The sequence below is a fragment of the Chanodichthys erythropterus genome, chromosome 18 (assembly GCF_024489055.1).
Source record: "Chanodichthys erythropterus isolate Z2021 chromosome 18, ASM2448905v1, whole genome shotgun sequence".
Taxonomy (NCBI): Eukaryota; Metazoa; Chordata; class Actinopteri; order Cypriniformes; family Xenocyprididae; genus Chanodichthys; species Chanodichthys erythropterus.
In genome coordinates, this window is record NC_090238.1 from 21,285,463 (window position 1) to 21,307,049 (window position 21,587).

General features: G+C 35.9%; 2 protein-coding genes across 3 annotated transcripts in view; one reads left to right on the top strand and one right to left on the bottom strand.

Moving 5' to 3' along the window:
- The window catches only part of wdpcp (WD repeat containing planar cell polarity effector), a 114,129-nt gene that overhangs the window by 78,503 nt on the left and 14,039 nt on the right, over nt 1–21,587 (bottom strand). The gene's annotated exons all lie outside the window — the stretch shown is intronic.
- ugp2b (UDP-glucose pyrophosphorylase 2b) overlaps nt 409–21,587 on the top strand; it is a 34,319-nt gene continuing 13,140 nt past the window's right edge. Inside the window, exons 1-3 of one of the 2 annotated variants that reach the window (XM_067368355.1) lie at nt 409–423; nt 8,100–8,233; nt 10,275–10,382. In XM_067368355.1, the coding sequence (XP_067224456.1) occupies nt 8,135–8,233; nt 10,275–10,382 (207 nt within the window). In that variant the 5' untranslated portion in view covers nt 409–423; nt 8,100–8,134. Of the gene's footprint in view, nt 424–1,066; nt 1,298–8,099; nt 8,234–10,274; nt 10,383–21,587 lie in introns of those variants that run through there. The other variant, XM_067368354.1, reaches the window with a different exon arrangement.

Below are 21,587 nucleotides of genomic sequence, written 5' to 3' on the forward strand. Positions count from 1 at the left end.
ATCTACAGCAACACTGTTAATAAATAACTAGCTTTTGTATACTGCAAAAATGGAAAGAATCCGCTCTTCCATTGTGTCTTGTAACATGTCAAAATTTGAGTGTGAACTGATATATGTATCCATAATCACCATTCATCAAGACTGGGTGACTGGGATAAATCACAATAATTACCCCAAAAAAATAAAGAAATGGATGACAAGTGGCGCATATAATTTAGGTTTCCAAGCAGTTCTTATAATGTAACTTTAAATGCATTGAACGTGTGATATTCAGGATGTTTTTAGTGAAGCACTTCCGCAGTGTTTCAGTGACCCCGCACTGCTGTTTCTGAGGGAAGAAAGTTGGTTGGTCAGAGAGGAAAACACGTCGCTGTTCCGGAACAACCTCCAGCAGCTCTACGACAGCATCATTCAGCCTTCAGAGTAAGACACTATCAAATATACTTTCACATTCGCTTTACAATTATAATTCTTTAACGCCACCCCTCACGCGTTCCTAAACTCCTAAATAATTTTTAAAATCGATGTTTTTTCGATGCAATAACATAACGCCAAGCGTCTGCTATGGGTTTAAGCGCAGAGAGGAGAACATCGCTGCTCTATGATTATAAAATAAAGGAGAAATTCCTGCAATAATGCGCTAAAGTCCATGATAAATGATACAATTGCAGCCTCTAACAATTCCTTTCTTAGTATAGAATATAGTAATATGAAAACATTTAATTCTTTTCCAATAAACTAAACCATACAAATCTTAAGAACGACCCAAACAGGATGGTGTGGACGTGATCGAGGAAGTGCGACTGGAGTCTGGACTAATGTGACGTGTTGAATAATGAAAGGGGCTGAGCACAAATGCAATTCCTACATTTACACACACAGAGATACACATAATTACTTCACATTTTAATATAACACACCGTCTGCATTGAGCAATAAATGCGCTCGCGAGTAAAGGTTGACGAGGCAGTCGTTTATTCACCCTGCGCTACTTCATAGTCAGTGGGAGGAGAGAAAGAGAGAGAGAGAGAGAAATTGTTCATTTAAAAGCGCGTGAACACAAGAGGAAAGCGCTTTTGAACAGAATGAGAGAATCGATCAGCTGACCTTCTGTCTTGTTGTTGTTATTATTATTATTAATAATACTAATAAGCGTGACATCCCGACTGGACTGTATCTATGTTGCTGTTCTTCCCATGACAGAAAAACAGGATTAATGTTGTTGTGATATTGAACAGAACTGCATTTCATAGTTTAGAGGACAGATACTGTAGCACTATGTCGCTTTACGTTGAAGGTAAGAACATTCATTTTACTTTTTTTTTTGTTTTTTGTACTTACTCCTAAAGTACTTTTAAGGTTGTACTGGTTCTCTGGGTGTAACTTAATTAACTAGAAGATACGTGGTGATCAACTGGATCTTACTGCACCATGTACAAGCTGTCAGTCGAATTCTGATGAGAGTGAGAGCTGAATGGACCCTTCCATCACTGCTGACTGAAAGACTGGGAAAGTTGTTCTGGAAATCTGGCTCTGCCGAAATTGAAGGGTATATAGAGAGCATTTTGTAAACTCTAGACCTTTTGCAGACTGTCTTGTCCATTCCTCGCTTTGGTTTGGCTGAGGTCTGGTTCTTTGACAGCTATTCACTTGGCCTGAAAGTGTCTGTAATTTAAAGAGATTGTACATTAAACACAGTTATAGGGGATACTGACTAAAGTCTTCTGACTGTTTGCGTTCAACGGTGTTTCGGATGTACAGCGGGGTCCAGAAGTCAGTAATGTGGGTAATAAAAGTCACAATCTGAATATTTGAAACCTAATTTAAATCTGGAAATTAAAAAGCTTTAAAATGTTAAAGGTGAACCTAGAACCAGTTTTTACAAGATGTAATATAAGTGTAAGGTGTCCCCTGAATGTGTCTGTGAAGTTTCAGCTCAAAATACCCCATAGATTTTTTTAATTATTTTTTTTAACTGCCTATTTTGGGGCATCATTAACTATGCACCGATTCAGCGCGCGGCCCCTTTAAATCGCGCGCTCCCCGTTGGAGAGATTTATAAAGAATGTTGTGAAGAAAGTTGTGTTTATGAATTATACAGACTGCAAGTGTTTAAAAATGAAAATAGCGACGCTCTTGTCTCCATGAATACAGTTATAAACGATGGTAACTTTAACCACATTTAACAGTACATTAGCAACATGCTAACGAAACATTTATAAAGACAATAAACAAATATCACTAAAAATATCATGTAATCATGGATCATGTAAGTTATTATCACTCCATCTGCCATTTTTCGCTATTGTTCTTGCTTGCTTACCTAGTCTGATGATTCAGCTGTGCACATCCAGACGTTAATACTGGCTGCCCTTGTGTAATGCCTTTAACATGGGCTGGCATATGCAAATATTGGGGGCGTACATATTAATGATCCCGACTGTTACGTAACAGTTGGTGTTATGTTGAGATTCGCCTGTTTTTCGGAGGTCTTTTAAACAAATGAGATTTACATAAGAAGGAGGAAACAATGGAGTTTGAGACTCAATGTATGTCTTTTCCATGTACTGAACTCTTGTTATTCAACTATGCCGAGGTAAATTAAATTTTTGATTCTAGGGCACCTTTAAAAATATAATACTGAGAAATATGACTTACAGTAGGCCTACAAAGAGTTTGGGGTCTGTAAGATTGTTTTAAACATTTTTGAAAGAAGTCTCACTCTCACCCAGGCAGCAATTATCTGATCAAAAATATTGTAAAAAAAAAAAAAGAAATATTTTTACAATTAAAAATTATTGAAAAACATAATGTATCACTCTGATGGCAAACTTTCTTCAGTGTCACATGATCCTTCAGAAATCATTCTGATATGCTGATTTGGTGCTCAAGAATAATTTCTTATTAATTTAGAAAACAGTAGATACTTTATTCAGGATTATTTGATGAATAGAACATTTAAAAGAACAACATTTATTTGAAAAATAACTATTTAGTAACATTATAAAATGCTTTACTGTCACTTGATCAGTTTAAAGCATCCTTACTGATGATTTTTTTTGTACAGATTATCATATGATCTTACTTCTTTTAGATCACTGTCAAATCATACTGGAGAACTGGAGAGCATTTTCACTAGTGGTTTAGACTGTTGGACCTCTGGATGTACAGTTGTCTTTCTATGCAGTGTGTGGCTGCTCTTTGACCCATGCGTTTGATGACGTTAGTATTCTGAGAGTTAATGGCTCTAAATAGCTCTAGGTCTCTTTCATGTTTTCTTTGCTGTGAAGGAGAGATGAAAGGTAAAAATGAAACAATATAATCTAAATTCATTTAGATTTCATTTTACCACATAAAGCATTTTTTTAGGTTATCTGACAATTTTCAAGTTATCTGTTTTAAATACCCCCAGAAGTGTAGCTGTACTGTTAGTATCATACCTATTGCATTACTCCATTGTCATTCTTCTCAAATAATAAAATACATTAAAGCTTATTTCTTGTCCTTTTATTTATTTAGGTGGTAAGTAGCCGTGTGCGTGAAATAATGTACAGTCATTAAGTTATTAATGCAAAATAACCTCCGCTCGTCCTGTTAACTGTACATTATCACTATCTTCTTTAAAGGGGTCATGAACTTTTTTAATTTTATTATGTTATCTGAGGTCAACTTATGTTATCAAGATTTGTACATAAAAAAAAAAAACATCCTAATTTAGTAGTAAGTTATATTCTATCTTTTTATGACCCTCTCTTTCGAACACTGATAGGATGTGCCGCATGCAAGACTTGGAAGTAAACACCCCCTGCTATGTTTAGTTAACTGTTTTGCATATTTGGAGTAACCACAGTTACAACTACAACAACAATTCAGATTGACTGCGGCGCAACAGTATAAATTCTCAGTACATATCAAACTAGCTGTAACAAACAAAGCAATAGTGACACATGGTAAAAAGACATTGTTACTAACGCCTGTGTGTTGCGACATTACTATCGGATGCAATGTAGTTGGCACGCATCATCTTTTCTTTCTAGTCTCTCTGAAAGGCCTGCGTCGAACTGTCTTGTTTAAAAATGAATCCACAGTAAAATGAAGCAAAGAAACGAACAGTGTCTAACTTACGTGATCTGACTATAACTTTGTTAAAAATAAAGTTCTTAAAGCTGCTGTCCGTAAGATTTGCCTCTTAGTCGCCATCTCTGTTTGAAACCTGCAATTGCGGTTATGTGCGGAATTATTATCTTTACGTGCGTTGTGCATCGGCATGGCTCCTCAGCGTGGATGAATCTAATGTTTGCTGTCAGTCACCATACCGGTGTGGATACTGTACTTCAGAATCACAAATTGTAGTCTTAAAGTATGACCAAAGTAGGAATTTTCACCGGAAAATGTCATCTGAACAAGTAACATGTCTGCCACTTTTGTTCTGACCAACTGAGGGAAAAAGCATTAGGCCTACAGTAAATCGCGCTGCATTGGTGATTAAATCTAATGATCGCTTAGCTCATATCGCATCAAACCGTGCAAATTATTGTTATACTTTGTCCACAAATTGTTAATGTTAACAACATAAGTGTTGCTTGACTGTGTATTTAGTGTGTATTAGCTTTACCTGTAGATTTCAATTTCTGTAGCCACGCCGCAGACCGAAGTCTTTTGCTTTTTGACCACCGCTGAATCTCCAGTTGTCACTGATGATTGTCACTGATGATAAGTTGAATTATTGCAGCTGCTGTGAGAAAAGACTATAAATGATCCGCTACAAGCAGTATCCTCACATGACATAGCTACTAGCTGGGACCTTTCTATTTTTACAGACGTGACATAATGACGCAAAGACTAACGGCTGCATGCTCAAATTTCCCTCGGAAATCCACCAGTATCGATTTATTATAAAACGTTTTTACAAGCTTACTGTTGTGAATCAGGCTAAGGTAAGGAGATAGTTAATAATGGCTGGTTATGCGCATGCTCAAAAATTGATTGTGGCGACCAGGGCGGGCGAGAGCTGTGAGGGAACGGAGCGAGGCCGATGGCGCGAGTGTTAATTAGCTTCACCTTCACCGTAAAAAAGTTACGGACTGCAGCTTTAATGTTTCTTAATATTATTTTTTCTTAATGTTCTTTTTTCTTTTCTCAAACTTGGCACTTTAAAACGTCTTTTAATCCTCAGAGGCATCTCTATCATTTTGTTGCCGGAGTAATCCTATGTTTGCTTCTGTCTCATACATACTACTACATAGGGTTGCAAAGGGGCGGGAAGTTTCCGGAAATTTACCGGAAACTTTCCACGGGAACTTAACCTAGGGAATTTTGGAAATATTCCAATTTGGAAACTTAACAGGAATTTATGGGAATTAATTGGACATTTTGGGAAATTTATACAGATTTATAATATTTATATAAAATGTATCATATAAAAAAATATATAAAAATTTTGTTTGGTCATAACATGAAATAACAGTTATTTATTTTTCACATTTAATAAATTTTAATTTAGTAAATATGTAAATTAAATATATTTTTATTGCAGCAATTATGTGTTATTTATTTCAGTGTCACATGATCCTTCAGAAATCAGTCTAATTTTGCTGATTAACTGTTTCCAACAATGATAATAACAAATGTTTTAGCATGTTAGAATGATATCTGAAGGATCATGTGCCACGTGATGATGTTTGTTTTTATTCTCTCTCATTAACCATTTCAATCGTAGCTGACTCTTTGTGATTCTATGGTCATCTCTTGCCATACGCGAGAGACTGTCCATGAATTTTCTTGGCAATGTTTTTGTTGGGGTCTTTCCAAGTCTTTCCCCAACCCTCCCCATTACATGGCTTTGGACTCACATACACACACACATTTACACCTACGGCCCGGAGGAAACCCACGTGTATACGGGGAGAACATGCAAACTCCACACAGCTGTGAGGAGACGGTGCTACCCACCGTGCCGCCCCTTTGTTTTTATTACACTTCACCAAACTCACTTTACAAAAGAACCAGAGAATCGTGTAAAACCCAGTAAACCTTGAGATTATTACTTGTGACATTGGAACAAAACATATAGATATGAGATATATTTTGTTCTAAAACTAAATTAAACAACAGTCTAGGTCTAGGTTAGTTCACCCAAAAATGAAATTTCTCACCCTCATGTCATTCCAAACCCGTAAGACCTTCATTCATCTTCTGAACACAAATTAAGATAGTTTTGATGAAATCTGAGAGCTCTCAGACTCCTCCAGACAGCAATTTAACTACCACTTTCAAGGTCTAGAAAGGTTGAAATAGTTGACGTGACTGCAGTGGTTCAACCTTAAAGGTTTTGTTTTATAAATTTTTGCAATATTACTTGAAACTGTCTTTACTAACTGATAAAAGACTATTTATTAGGTGCACTGAAAGGAATAATATCAATATACATCATCTGTGCACAAGGTAGGGCCTTAAAAACATCAGCCAATCGTTTGTGTGATCATCGCATAAACGATTGGCCCTCTAGCTTGTCAATCTCTGCCGTGACATTCCTTGTGAGAGACGTGCGCAGATTGGCCCTCTGGCTTGTCAATCACTGCCATTACGTTCCTTGTGAGAGACGTGCGCGCTCCAGTAACTTTCCACACTCCACAGGCGCCGCGTGCAGTGTTTTTCTCAGGAGTAACAACCGCAGATTATGAGTTACCTGCGGTGAGTCCGACATAATGAATAAACTATGTTCCAATACTCGTGCACGAGTTTTGGGAGGCGTTCCCTCGAAATGAGCTGTGAAGGAGGGGGGCTGTTCTTACGCATGCGCTCATTTAAAAAACTCAGTAACAGTCTTTGGTTTCTCAGTTGTCGAAAAGATCCTCTATAGCACCTTTAATTTTATGAAGCGACGAGAATACATTTTGTGCTCAAAAATAACAACTTCATTCAACAATTTCTTCTCTACCCTGTCATTCTCCTACACAGTTTATGTTCAGCATTTACAGGTTCTACATCAAAACGTCAACTCATTATCGGCCAGCTCCTGCATCAGCATCACACACATACGTTGTGCTGCTCAGGTGTGCAGCGTCTGCCAATACTGAGCCGGCATTCGGACGTAGAACCTGGAAGCTCTGCGCTGTCTATGCAACGTATACAGTGTAGGAGAATGACACAGAAGAGAAGAGATTGTTATATTCTCGTCTCTTGATAAAATTAAGGTTGAACCACTGCAGTCACGTCGACTGTTTTAACGATGTCTTTAGTACCTTTCTGGACCTTGACAGTGGTGGTTAAATTGCTGTCTATGGAGGAGTCAGCGAGCTCTCAGATTTCATAAAAAATATCTGAATTTGTGTTCGGAAGATGAACAAAAATCTTACGGGTTTGGAATGACATGAGGGTGAGTACTTAATGACAGAATTAAATTTTTTTGGTGAACTAACCCTTTAAATATTTTTAAATTTCTTTTAAACATTTAATTTCAACATTTTTTTTAAACAGGGAACTTTATTTTCATTAAAAAAAGCCTGTTTCAAACATTATTTAGTGCAAATGCCGGTATAGACATACCTGCTCGGCCAGAATCGGCTTGTAGTTGTTCATCTTCGGAAGCCGAGCAGCGCTTAAAGTTGGGGTCATGCACACGACTGCCCACACTGCGATGACACCATTTTTGTTGCGGAAACCCTTGAGCTTGATAGGACGCGGCAGGGTATAAACCAGGCTTTACAGTACAGCCAGTGTTAATAGCCAACTTTACAGCAAATTAACCCCAGGCCCAGTAATGATGTGTGTTTTAGGCTCTCTTAATGTTGATAACATATATGTGCATTCATGGCTTCTAGTATAAAAGTCTTTTCATTCTGGGGCAGAAGTTTGGCAGTGGTACAATTATCAGTAACCGCTGTCAGCTTCCTTATATGGACATTATAACTGCAAATAAGATTTATTAAAAATAATTTCATTTAAAAGATTTATCAAGGAGCTGTATTTAAAGTTTGAACACATCAACTCTATTTTTATTGGTATTGTTTTCCACATTTCAGAATGATAATAAGTCATCAAAATTATGTGAGAAAATGTGAGAACTTTAACATTAAGGTGTTTGGTTTTAATTGCAGGTCTGAGTAAAGAGTTACCGAGGAACGCCTACGGGATGGCTCAATTTCAGGAAGTAATGCGACAGCAGCTGGAGAGCTCCATGCACATTGAGCTGGAGAAACTCTTAAACACGGCCAAAGGTGCAGATGCTGAGGTGAGATACAAGCTTACAAAAAATGAAACCCATTTTCAAAAATTCAGCTAACCTTTATATACACTACCATTCAAGGCTGCATTTGTTTGATCAAAAATACAGTCAAAACAGTAATATTGTAAAATATTACAATTTAAAATAACTTTTTTCTAAAATAAATGTAATATATTTTAAAATGTCATTTATTCCTGTGATTCAGCATTATTACTCCAGTCTTCAGTGTCACATGATCCTTCAGAAATCATTCTAATGTGCTGTTTGGTGCTCAAGAAACATTTCTTATTATGTTTTACACATTTGTTTTACATTTGTCTTAAAAAAAATTGTGGAAGCCATGATCCTTTTTTTTTTTTTTTTTTTTAAGGATAAAGCAAGCAGTGTTTGGCTTGGTTATTTGATCTTAACATGTCATACCAAGAGCCATATTAAATAAAACAACTTTTTTAGGCTTAAAGTTTTCATTTCAAGTGAGTGCATTTTTAATTAGAAATAGAAATCATAATTTATTTTTTATAGTCTCAAAGTTTTAGTGCATATAATAAAAACAAGTAAGCAAAGATGAGAAATGAGAGGAACCCTCTTTGGATGCCATCTAAGTGCTGCAGCTGATGAATGACGTGCCAGTATGACGGGAGAGATTTCATTACACTGCTGAGCTGGTTTAATTAGTCTCACCATGAGACTGGCTTCATCATGATGCATCTTATCTCCGGCTTTTCTTCAGCCCCTACGCACTTCATTTCATTTTTCTTTCTTCAGCTACACTGAACGTCTCAGTTATGAGTTCATTTGAGCAGGTCAAATAGTAAAACTCTGAGCTGTTTGGCGATTCATCCCAGTGTTTTCCCAGCAACATATGGTAATAATCAGACTTAGCCGTCATCACCGTGACACATACTGACCACTTGTGTCATCCCTCCCTCTCCATTACACACTCCCATAATCCCACCCAAACATTTACTGCCAAATGACGTATTAAAACCCACACCCTGCTAGCTCAAATAAAGTATGATAAGGTGAAGATGTGTCATCAGTTTATAGTTGTAAACATTATAGCTGCCTTTTAAGTAGGGATATCAAAAGCACCGGTACTTCAGTACCACATTGATTCTTAAATAAAAAAAAATAACATTACCAGTCTAGTGTTTTCTGATTCACAGGCAGCCGATTTTGATTTTCATGTAAATATTTGTGTTTGTGCTCTGTATATCAAATAAAATAAAATGCACTTCCTTCTCAAAATGCTTGGTGACATTAGAGTAAACAGCTGGGACAAAAATTGGATATGTGTTAAATATCAGATCAGTGGATTAGACCTTCCAGTGAAATACATTATGATAAACCTATTGCTATCTATTACAGTGTATACAGAATAGACACATATAGATATTTGTTGTTCTCGTCAGTCAATATTGCATATCTTTTTTCAAGGTTTATGTATCAAAGTTACAATCTGATTGGAGTACAGAGCTATAGAAGTAACTTTAAATTCTCAGCAGGCACAACAAGGAGTTTTACGGATTTTCATCAATCAGGTTCTATTTTTTTCAGGTTATACAGGTTTTTTAATGATGTGCTCAGTGAGAGGTCTGATGACCCAGCAATCGCAGCAGGGTAGTAATTATTTCAAAAGGCCTTCAGGAGTTTTAATTGCGAGATTGTAAACAGGATTAGAAAGGTATGCTGGCAGGTTGTTGTTAATTTTTATGCTGAAAAATATTAGGGCTTTTATAAAAAAAAAAAAAAAAAAAAAAGATTAGAATTAGTAAAAAAAAAATGCTGATATCCTTACATCTAAAGGCAAATGTAAAAGTTTAATAAAAGAAGTGGATTTTGACTCACCGCTATTCTAAAAATATCTTTCATTGTCTAATATCAATAAAGGTCTGACCTGGTTATGGAGGTTAATGGATTGTACATTCTTGGAAAGGCCTAAAGTGGCATCATCTGTTTTTCATCATGATGAGTTTTAAGTACTGAAAATGTATTATGTTTTTCTCAGAAAGAGAACTAATTCTTTTTTGCTTGTTTTCTTCTCCAGGTGTCTAAGAAGGACTTTGAAGGCTTTAGGAAGTTATTCCACCGATTTCTGCAGGTGAAGGGACCTTCAGTAGAGTGGCCAAAAATCAACAGGCCCCCTGAGGACTCGGTAAGATAAGCAAGTGATAGGTCGCACACAGGCCTATTCCTTACACTCGCTTGTATTACTAATTTAGCCCATATTTGGTTGATTGTAGAACTATAAACTGAATATGCAAAGAAAGTCAAGCCTAGTATGTCTATACACACTTGACTTCAAGTATTAAAACAGTGAGATGGGCAGCACTCAGAGCCTCTGCTTTGAGTCTCATGTGTGGGCATTAGTATCGCCTCAGGCTCTGGGAATTAGCCAGCTGTGATTTAAAAGCTGCCCACATTCCTGCATGAGTTAATTTGTATGACATTCATACACTTGTATTTAAGTATCCAAAGACTTTGGATCCAGTTAGAGTTACAGTATTAGCCTGTAGATAGACCTAGTGTGAATGATTGTGTGTGTGTGTGTGTGTGTGTGTGTGCGCAAGGACAATTATAAATAAAGCTTCGACATTGATTTGTCTTGGTGGGCAAGGGAGGGTGTTAGGAAGACAAACCATTACAAAAGTGTCTCCTAATTTGATTTGGCTGTGTGTGTGTTTGTGTTTCACATAAAGAAGCCAGTGTCAGTCTGCTTCCTCTGGGTCTGTGATGATTATGCAATGCTCTCTTAGAGCCAGAAACCCACACGCAAGCCTTTTAGCTCCACAAGGAACCACACACAGGCTACACTATGAAACTGCTTGTGAAATGTTTGATGCTATAGTCTGCAGCATATAGCAAGGTTATCTGAACAGGAAATTAAATGAATCACTCCAGAAATTCTTGTTTTGAGTGTACATACAAGACAAGAACTAATGCCAAGCACCTTCCAACTCCTTCCAGACTTATAAAGTAAAGTTGACAGACTTTTGCATATACGAGTGTGTGCATATAAATTTAAGGATATTTGGAGAAGGTGAGGTTGTTGTTTCTTAGAAGAATTTCCTTCAGTATGTATGTACAGTCAGTGCTGTAATATGTTTGGTTTGGGATGATGAACTGAGGGATGGGCTCTATGTAGTTGTGCAATATTTTCTGTCATTGTAACTTTGTCATTGTAACTTGAGGGTGTGTCATATCCCTGAAATTGTCTTTGACCAAAAATGAAACTCACTCACCATTTAACAACATCTGGGTGTATAGAGGCAAACCAGTCCTTGCCTGTTGCAAGAATTTGCCACATAACTTATGGATGTAAATCATGAAAATCATGTCACATTTTGCTAATAATGACAATTGTCATCCGTTAAGATATATTATACTCAAGATAAGCTGCTGATTGACTTGTTTGTGGTGTAAAAATATCACTGGAACTTTTACCCAGAACTTTTTACCCTGGTTTTATGTCGAGTTCATCATGACATTTCCCACACAAGCCCACTTCAAGAACCTGATAGGCCAATTTCAAACTTCTGGGTTTTTTGGCTTCTGGATTGGCCCACGTGGGTAAACTTTTTTCCGGAAACAGCAATGGCTAAGCCTAACAAGAACCAGTTTGGAAATCAAAGTCTTTGTACATGAAATATCATGAAATTATTTGAACTATCTTGGTGATTTATTGGTAAGACTACAAAGCTCTAATTAGGAGCTACATTTAGAATTAACTTGAAATGACTGCACTTAACTTGGTTATATCGGTCTTGTGTCTGTTTGGTGTGGCTTTGCATTATCACTTCATGTAAAAACAGTGTTTTCTGCAATGTACTGAGGAAATCATTGGCCAGCAGCTTTATTATAGAAATGTACTTTTTTTCCACCTGGGTGGGTGTGTGTGTGTGTGTGTGTGTGTGTAAAATATATATATATATATAATATAAATTTCAAGCATGTATTAAACTCACAACATTATTATGTAACTAATCCTGACAGAATAAAACGGTGAAACCAAGATATGAATAACTACACTACACGTCATGACCTAATTTACAATTCTTGTGAAATTGGCCTATATTAGCTCAATTGTAGAGTTTTTAATGCACATTTTAAATTTAAATATATTTGTTTTTATTTTTATTTTTACATAACCATCAGAAAAATATGATTATATATATTTTTATATTAACCATTCTTTTCTTTTTTCTTTTTTTAAAATAATAATTTATTATGATTGCAATTTTCAGTAACATATATTGCAACTCAGTAACAGCTATGAATTCACTTATGCAGGAAATTATGACATGCAGTACAATAAAAACATTATTTTTTTTTTTTAATTTTCATCCCATTCTAACTGATATTTCCAAGACCTTCTCTTGTGTCAACTAAATAACTTTACATAGGTCACAGATTTACATCAGCAGAAGTAGCAAACAACTGTGTTTAATACATCATAAAAAAATGTTTCTGTTTGCAAGACATAAAAACATATAATAAACAAAGGTAAGAAATGTCGAGAATGCTGCACAGGTCATCATTATTGTTGAGCATTATGTGTTGGCAAAGGATTCCTTAATGCAGGAAATACCTTGCAAGTCTGTTTCATATTTGCATGCATCTGTATGAAGCATACCAAAGGGAATGTTGTCCTTCCTGTTTGAATGAGTCTAGTTCAAGTCTTCCCACCTCAGTTCACAACAGTAATATCTCCAGATTAAAAAATGCACAGCATAGATTGATGTTCTCAAGGTAATGTTCATCTTCAAATGCCTTTTACCTCTGTGAACTTTTAAGCACTGTATGCTCTTATAAAGTGCTTACGATGCAAACAGACTTGGAATTGTGGCTTTCTGACTGAGCTAATTAGATTCGGGTCTTGTGACGCTGTGGGAGCTATGAGTTTTTATTATCCGCTTGTGTGTATGTGTGTGTGTGTGTGTGTGTGTGTGTGTGATTGAGAATGAATTAACAGGTTTGAGTTTTGAGTACATGGAATGTGCCTAACCCAGGAACAACATTTCAACAATCTGACTCAACCAGTCTATTTAAATGGCTGTATTTAAAAAATGTATTTATGTATTTAAATCATAAAAAGTGAAGCCACCGTGCTGCAGATGTGTAAAGAGTACCTGAAAACCATACTTGAGTAAAAGTACAGAATCCTTACAGCAATACTGACTCCATTACAAGTTACAAGTCACCAATTCTAATATGACTTGAGTAAAAGTCTTAGAGTATCTGATTTTAATAGTATTTAAGTATGTTACTCATACTGAATGTAGGCTCAAAGATGCACTAGTCCTCGATACCTAAGAGACATGCAGGTGAAATAAGAAAAAATTTATTTGTAGATGAGAAATCATGTTTATTTTCTAAAATCAAAATAAAACAACACCTCAATATTGCAATAAATCAAGGTCGACACAACAGCCTCTTAAATGTCTGCAGATTCTCAAGTTTCAGTCAAGCTCAAGTTCACAAAAAGGCCATAAGTAAACCAATATCCTTCAAAAAGGTCAATATAGTGGATAAATAAAATAATGTTAAGTAAAATTAAATAGTCAAAGTCTGTTTGCAGTGGACGTGCTGGTTTCGGCCTCACCACCGGCTGCAGTCATTACCTCATCTCCTAAATCAGACACCTGCAATTCAGATACTTCCTGCTAATGCACTCGCATTCACATAAAGTAGCCTTGCTGACAAGTTTGGGTGAGTAAAGGCAAAACGCTCAAGATATAGTGCATTCAGTGCCCTTAGGTGGCGATATCGCTTCTTTTATAGCAGATTGCAGAAACAAACTGCTGCAGAAGAAGTTAGGTGCCATGCAAAATGTAATGTGTGATTGCATTACTCATCACAAAAGTACATTTACTTGTTCAAAAATGTAGTCAAGTAGAGAGTAAAAGTTGCTAATATATTTGATACTCAGTAAAACTACAAAGCAGCCAAAACGATACTTAAAGCTGCTGTAGGGAGTTTTTAGAAAACCTTGACTTAGCCTGAAAGTTTGAACAAGCACAACTCACAGGTCACTCCCCCTTGCTCTATGCTGTGGAGCCCTCCCTCCACAGCTCCTCCTCCATCACAACGGAGCCTGCCGTGAACGCGCAGGCTAGTAAGGTGGATAAACAGTTATGGCACATTCACTGGTACAGACGAAACATCATCAATAGGATTTACACACTGACTATGGACTGCCCATACTTTGACTACAAACTTGGTCCTCGAAACATTACGTATTTTGCAATACATGTGATGTAACTAAATGACGTTGCACTATTTCTATAAGTAATAAATAGCTAGTATGATAATATAACGGTAACTAACGTTACAGTATGCAAGTATTATTCTATCGATAGCCTATGTAATGCTAAATAAGGTTTGCTAGTACATTATTTCAGCAACATGACAAGCCAGTGAATTAGTAGGTTTCAATAGTTGCTTTGCACAGTGTGTGACATTTTATCTGTATGTTATGCGGCTAGAGTTTTGACACCGAGTCAATGGGCTCCGATGAGGAATTCACACCCACAGCGACTTCAAGGAGTCAGCGGGCGGGGAGAAGAGGAAGCATCATGCAGGAGACGGGCAGGCCTGTTTTGAAATGATCTTAGTTGTGTAGTTCTTAAAAAATGAAACAAATCAAGCATGGATACTTCCTTGTCAAGCAGAAATGTGGCTAACTCTGCATCGGCTTTTAATCCTTTCAGGACATGTAGCTCCCTCCACCTCGGAAAAGCCGCTCCGATATTTACCCTCGTTTTATTTCGGGCTCTATCTAATTTTTTCTTTTTGGCTTTTTTATCATCGTCATCTGTCTTTTTCCGTTTACCCGTCTTTATTTTGTGAGCAGGTGCCACTCGAGGAATTGGCAGTTTGGATAGTTTTTCCGCCATAAGCAAAGATGCGGCACACCGGTAATCTTGAATTTGAACGCCTGTGTGCGGCTGTGCATGAGAGGGGTGAGATCAGCGCGCGCGAGCTTGATTGACACTGCTAAGACACTCCTCCTGGCTCTGATTGGTTGTTTCTTACCGGGAGCGGTGTATTTCTGCAAATGGCAATAGGACCACTGGGAGGAGCCAGAGGAGCTTGATTTTTTTTCACAGATTATCTGTCTCATATTCTACTGTCAGGACATAATGACAGGCAGGGGCGTAGTTTGTGGGGGGGATGGGGGGGAGGTAACCCCCCCAATATTCAAATGCTTCAGTTACAACCCCCCCAATATTTCAACATAAAAATCACCATAGATCAGATGAAAAATATGTAGAATTAATTTATTTTGAAGCAATAATTTTGTTTCTATTGAAATATGAGTTCGTCATAATAAATTAGAGAAAAAAATACCTCCCCCTCCATTGAACCGATTGGTAACGTCCAACCAATGCGTGTCGCACTTTCACCAAAACAACGCGAATGGCGCTCTACTGTTTGAATGAGAGAGTACGGGTAGCTCAAAAAATGAAGAGAACCGCTTCCCAGCCGACTATATTAAACTGCTGGTCAGAGACGTTAAAAAGAATAAAGCATGTACTGAGAAGGAGGTATGAGAATATTGTAATAGCTAGGTACACTCCACATATATTTTAGCTAGCTAGTCCATTGCAATTCAGCCATAGCTAACAGTGTAACTGCAACCAGTTACCAAAACAGCCGTCTGTTTTGTTAGTTCATGTTTTAATAGTGTCTGTATTTATCAATGACAAAAGTATTCACATCGGTGTTTGTTTTCTTCCTAAATTAATCTGACTTTTGAACGAATTGGCTGAATGAACGATTTAAGTGACTGACTCAAAAAAAAAACGAATCGCTGCCACCTACTGGCTGTGTTAATATTTAACATAATTTCTTTCTTTTTAGAATTACAGTTATGTTAGAATTTGATGAATTATACATGTATGATTATACATAAATTTCATAAAGTTATGATGGATAGATAGATAGATAGATAGATGGATAGATAGATGATAGATAGATAGATAGATAGATAGATAGATAGATAGATAGATAGATAGATAGATAGAAAATAAATTATCCAATAAACGTTACACACAAAACAGATTATTATAAAAAAAAAAAAAAAAAAAAAAACAGACAGCATACCAACGTTCAACCCCCCCAATGTTGAAACCAAATCTACGCCCTTGATGACAGGTTTAACAAATATGTAAAAAATACATTTTTACAAAAGTTACCTACTGCAGCTTTAAGTACAGTAACTAGTTACATTTACTCAAATACTTTATACCACTACCATATTGGTATTTCCTCACATTCAGTTGAATTATTGAGATAACTACTTGACAGTATCCCTGTATATTCTTATAACACAGCCATCCTAAATGGATGGTTTATCATCAACAAATAAATGGTGGTTTGTTTAAAGTCAGGAATTTCCCCTGATTATTAAAAGTTACATTCATCTTCATTACAGTCGTAAATATCAGATCCGCTGATAGACGAGACGCCTCAATATTTGTAATAGGGCTGCCAAACGTTTAATCACATCAAAAATAAAAGTTTGTGTTTACATAATATATGTGTATCTAATGTGTGTATATATATATATATATATATATATATATATATATATATATATATATATATATATATATATATATATATATATATATATATATATATATATATATATATATATATATATATACACAGTCAAACCAAAAATGATTCAGACATTTTTTATATTTTTTGGTATATTCTTACTAGTTGGTGCAGGACACTATAGGTTATGTAAGTGAGGATAGCAAAATAAAGTAAACTGTGACATATTATACCGATGTTACTACCAGTAAAACTGATAAAAATTTGGGCCCAAAAATTTTTCAGACACTTTGACCTGACCATGTTTTGCTTAAGTGTTATCTGACATAATTAAGATTCATTTTTTTCTGACACAGTTTAACTCTGAGATCTTGTCATATTTTATTACCATTTTTTTAAACTATAGTGAATAAACTGTATTAATGAATGAAATGTTCAAGGTGTCTGAATAAATTTTGGTTTGAGTGTGTGTGTATATATATATATATATATATATATATATATAATTTTTGTTAAATATATACATGCATGTATGTGTGTATATACATAATATAGAGTACACAAATGTATATTACATAAACAATGTTTTATTTTGGATGCAATTAATCGCTTGACAGCACTAATACAGCACTAATCTGAATACGCTTTGTAAGGCATGTGCATACAACTTAAGTTGCCATGTACAGTTATTCACTGTGTATGTAAGTGTTAAATGATAAATAATTTTATTCATTGTACAGTAACTTTAATTGACTTGTAATTGTTTTCATTAACAGCATGCATTTCGAAGCAGTAAAGATGTAAAGTAATTACTTAAATGTTGTTTAAATAAATAATTAGCTAAACAATATGTACAAATAACACCTAATTCATATGCAAACTGTCATGCTAGTAAAAAGCCATAGAATTGAAGTTGACCTGTGGCTTTTTAACGGTTTCCAAGATCTCCAAGTATCTGAAGTGGATGTTGGTCAACAAAAAGACATCAAGAAATAATATAAAGACAAACCATGTGCAAATTAATGTCAACACCACTGAGTATTTTCTCCTTAAAACTGCAGTGAACCAAAGACAGTCAAACACTGTTTGAAATCTCTGGTGTTTCTGACATCACAAACTACCTTGTAACCAATCACGTCAATGTGTGATCAGCAACGAGTGGATCTCTGAATATCTCTATAGTAATAGAGGCCTGTAGGTATTGTAATATTTATTGTATATTCAAATAAATTTCTGATGAAAATCCCAGATAAATGTTCATGCTTAATATTTCCTGTATAATTACATACATAAAGAAATCGATTTTTCTGTTAGGTCAGTTATATTTGTAGCACTGTGCAGTAGACGCACCAATCTTTAACGATTTCTATATATCACTTATCCTGCCCAAAAAGACCATAAGCATTACAGATAACATCCAAAGTGACAATTAATTTACAGACATGCATATTAAAAACTAATCCTGTCCCACTGAAACGCTGCAAATCTGTGATTTTAGATCAAGGTTTGGCTGCAAGTCAATGATGCCCTCTGTCAAGGGAGGGAATATCAATATGGCCGCTAGAACACTTCACCTCCTGCTGGCAGTTTAGCAATGAGCAGTCCAGCCATTTATATAAATCAGTGGATTCAACCTGTGCACCAGATTTAAGGTAAAGGATTCCTACCCTTGGTTTGAAGCTCAGGTCTCCCATATTTGCATTTCTTCAAAGTGTGGAAGTCCCTGTTGTTCTCTGGATAACTGCTTAGTTAATTCAGTCGGTCATGTTTCATTTAGGGCCCTGGGGGAAGTGGTGTCATGGTGGTTTAGAACTGGATTCAGGTTTGGTCATATGCCTTTTGTTGGCACAGCCATCTGAACTGCAATTATGCAAGAATGTACTGTGTGTGTGTTCATCTTGAATTTCGGTCTCAAAAGGAAAGGATAAAGGATTTAAATGCTGCTTAATTTTCAGCACACACTAAAAGCTTGAAAATAAGACATAACCTACATCACCACAACAATAGCCACAACACCTGATCAGGGGTTAAGGTGTTATTCATGAAACATGAGCAGAACAAGTTTCGGTCTAAATCTGTTCATAAATACACTGTTTTTAAATAAATGGTTGTAAATGGTAATTCATTGGAATTAACCAAGCCAATCAAAACAATGAACCAAATTACAAACCAGCAATTGGTATTCTTTGAAATGCATTGGATTAACATATGAATAGTATATGAATATGGCAATAATTTTGTACCAGGTTATTGCCAAATACTCTTGTGATAAAAGTGAATTTTAATATAACATTCTCTGAAAAAGTCTACTTGTCATTCTACAACAATGTGGCTGAATCTTCATGAACAGACTGTCCTAACAGTTTGTGAAAGAAGAACTATTTAGGGATTAAAAATACATGGTGAATAATGTTTTAAAAAACAACAACAAAAACAGTAGGCCATATAAAAGGATTTTCTCTTTGGAACAACCTCTCTGGCTCTTGTTTGCTCCAAGCGATGAACAGTCCTGGGATTTCAGCCACCAGGTGCAGCTTCACTGTTTGATCACTGTAAGGCTCAAGTAATGCCTACGATAAGTCGTATCAGCACCATGATACTCCTGTTTTTCATTCATTTGATCACTGTGACAGCATATGGCTCAAGCCCTGCTGTATCTGAGCACCACATATTACAGAAAGATCCTAACTTTAGAATCCTTATCTTATCGGTTTGGTAACCATGGCAATTTCAGTTAGAACCTTATAGGACAAAAGCTATTACACTGTAAAAAATTTGGAGTAGGATTTACTTGAAAAAAGCTTGGAAATTTTTTTCACTCAGAAAAGGCTAGTAAATTTACAAAAAATTGCCAAGTAAAAGCCTAAACATAATTATTAGTAGCTTTAATTAGACAATTTTAAGTTAAGTTTACTTGGGAATTCCCAGTAAATTTTATTGTCTCTTTGTTTGTAAATTTTACTTTAGTAATGCTTATAAATAGATTAGGATTTATTGCATTTCTTTTACTTAAGAGTCCTAGTTATCTTTCTTAGTTATCCTGAGTAACCTTTACTTCAAATGTTATTTAAACATTACTTAATATAATTTGTGATGTATTACTACTGATGTTTTCAGTAAAAACAACACTAACAGACATTTTCCTTGAGTACTTTTATTTGAATTAAACTCTTCAAAAAACAGATTAAACAAAGGCAATGATAAAAACAAATGGACAAAAATTAATGGACACATTCATTAAGATTAACTGCTGTTGGCCAAAAACATGGCCAAAGTGGTTCAGCATCTTTATCCTATCACAGATGTTTCAATGTGTTTAACAGAACACAACAATTTAACGTGAGATGCTTAACTGTGATCTTACATACAACACTTACTTATACATTACACTGCATTACAATGTTTCTGTGAAACAGTACAGTATAGTACAAACTTAATTTAAAATAACAAACCTTTTTAGAGACTTGCTGAACAAATGAGCAAATACAAAAAGTGTAAGTGTCAAACAAAATGGCCAACTAGCAGACTTTTTGCAGATACTTTTGATGAAATCCAAGAGTTTCTGAACCACACATTGGCAGCAACGTCATTGCACCTTTTCGACATCCAGAAAGGTAACTGAAAACATAGTTAAAATAGTCAATGTGACTGCAGTGGTTCAACCTCTGTTATGAAGCTACAAGATTACTTTTTGTGTGCAAAAACAAAACAAAAATAACCACTTTATTCAACCATTTAAACCGTTGTCATACATAGTGAACTCAGTGCAGGCTTCCTTGTTTACGTCTGAACAGCAAGTCAGTATTGGCCGAAGCTGAACACGTGAGCAGCATGACGCAGGAAACGGCCACTAATGAACAGGCACTTGGACGTAAACAAGTCGTTATTTTTTGTTTTTGTTTTTGTGCACAAAAAGTATTCTCATCACTTCATAACATTAAGGTTGAACCACAGTAGTCAAGTTGACCATTTTAAAAATATTTAACTACCTTTCTGGACATCAAACGATACAATGACATTTCTGCCAATGTGTGGATCAGATATCCTCAGATTTCATCAAAAATATCTTAATTTGTGTTCTGAAGATAAACTAAGGTCTTGCGGGTGTGGAACGACATGAGGGTGAGTAATTAATGAGAGAAATTTCATTTTGGGGTGAACTAACCCTTTAAAGCATCCAGCCCAAGAAAGATTTTTGAAAGACTTCAAATGTGTTTCTCAGCTTTGGGGGATAGTTTAAAGGGTTAGTTCACCCAAATATGAAATTTCTCTCATTAAGTACTCACCCTCATGTCATTCCAAACCCATACGACCTTCGTTCATCTTCCGAGGAGTTTCTGAAGCACACATAGGCAACAATGTCATTGCACCTTTTGAGGTCTGGAAAAATAGTAAAAACATCGTTAAAATAGTCAACATGATTACAGTGGTTCAACCTTCATGTTATGAAGCGACAAGAATACTTTTTGTACACAAAAAACAAAACAAAAATAAAGACTTAAATCAACAATTTGAACCATTGTCATAGGTAGTGACAATGCAGGCTTCCATGTTTACGTCCATATGTCGACTCAGTACTGGCCGAAGCTGAACACGTGAGCAGCACAACATGGTTGTGTCAACATGATGCTGACGCAGGAGGCGGCTAATAAAATGAGCTGGCGTTCAGATGTAAACATGGAATCCTGCACTGAGTTCACTATGTATGAAATGGTTCAAATTGTTGAATGAATTTGTTTTGTTTTTGTGCACAAAAAGTATACCTCTCTCTTCAAAATATTACGGTTGTACCACT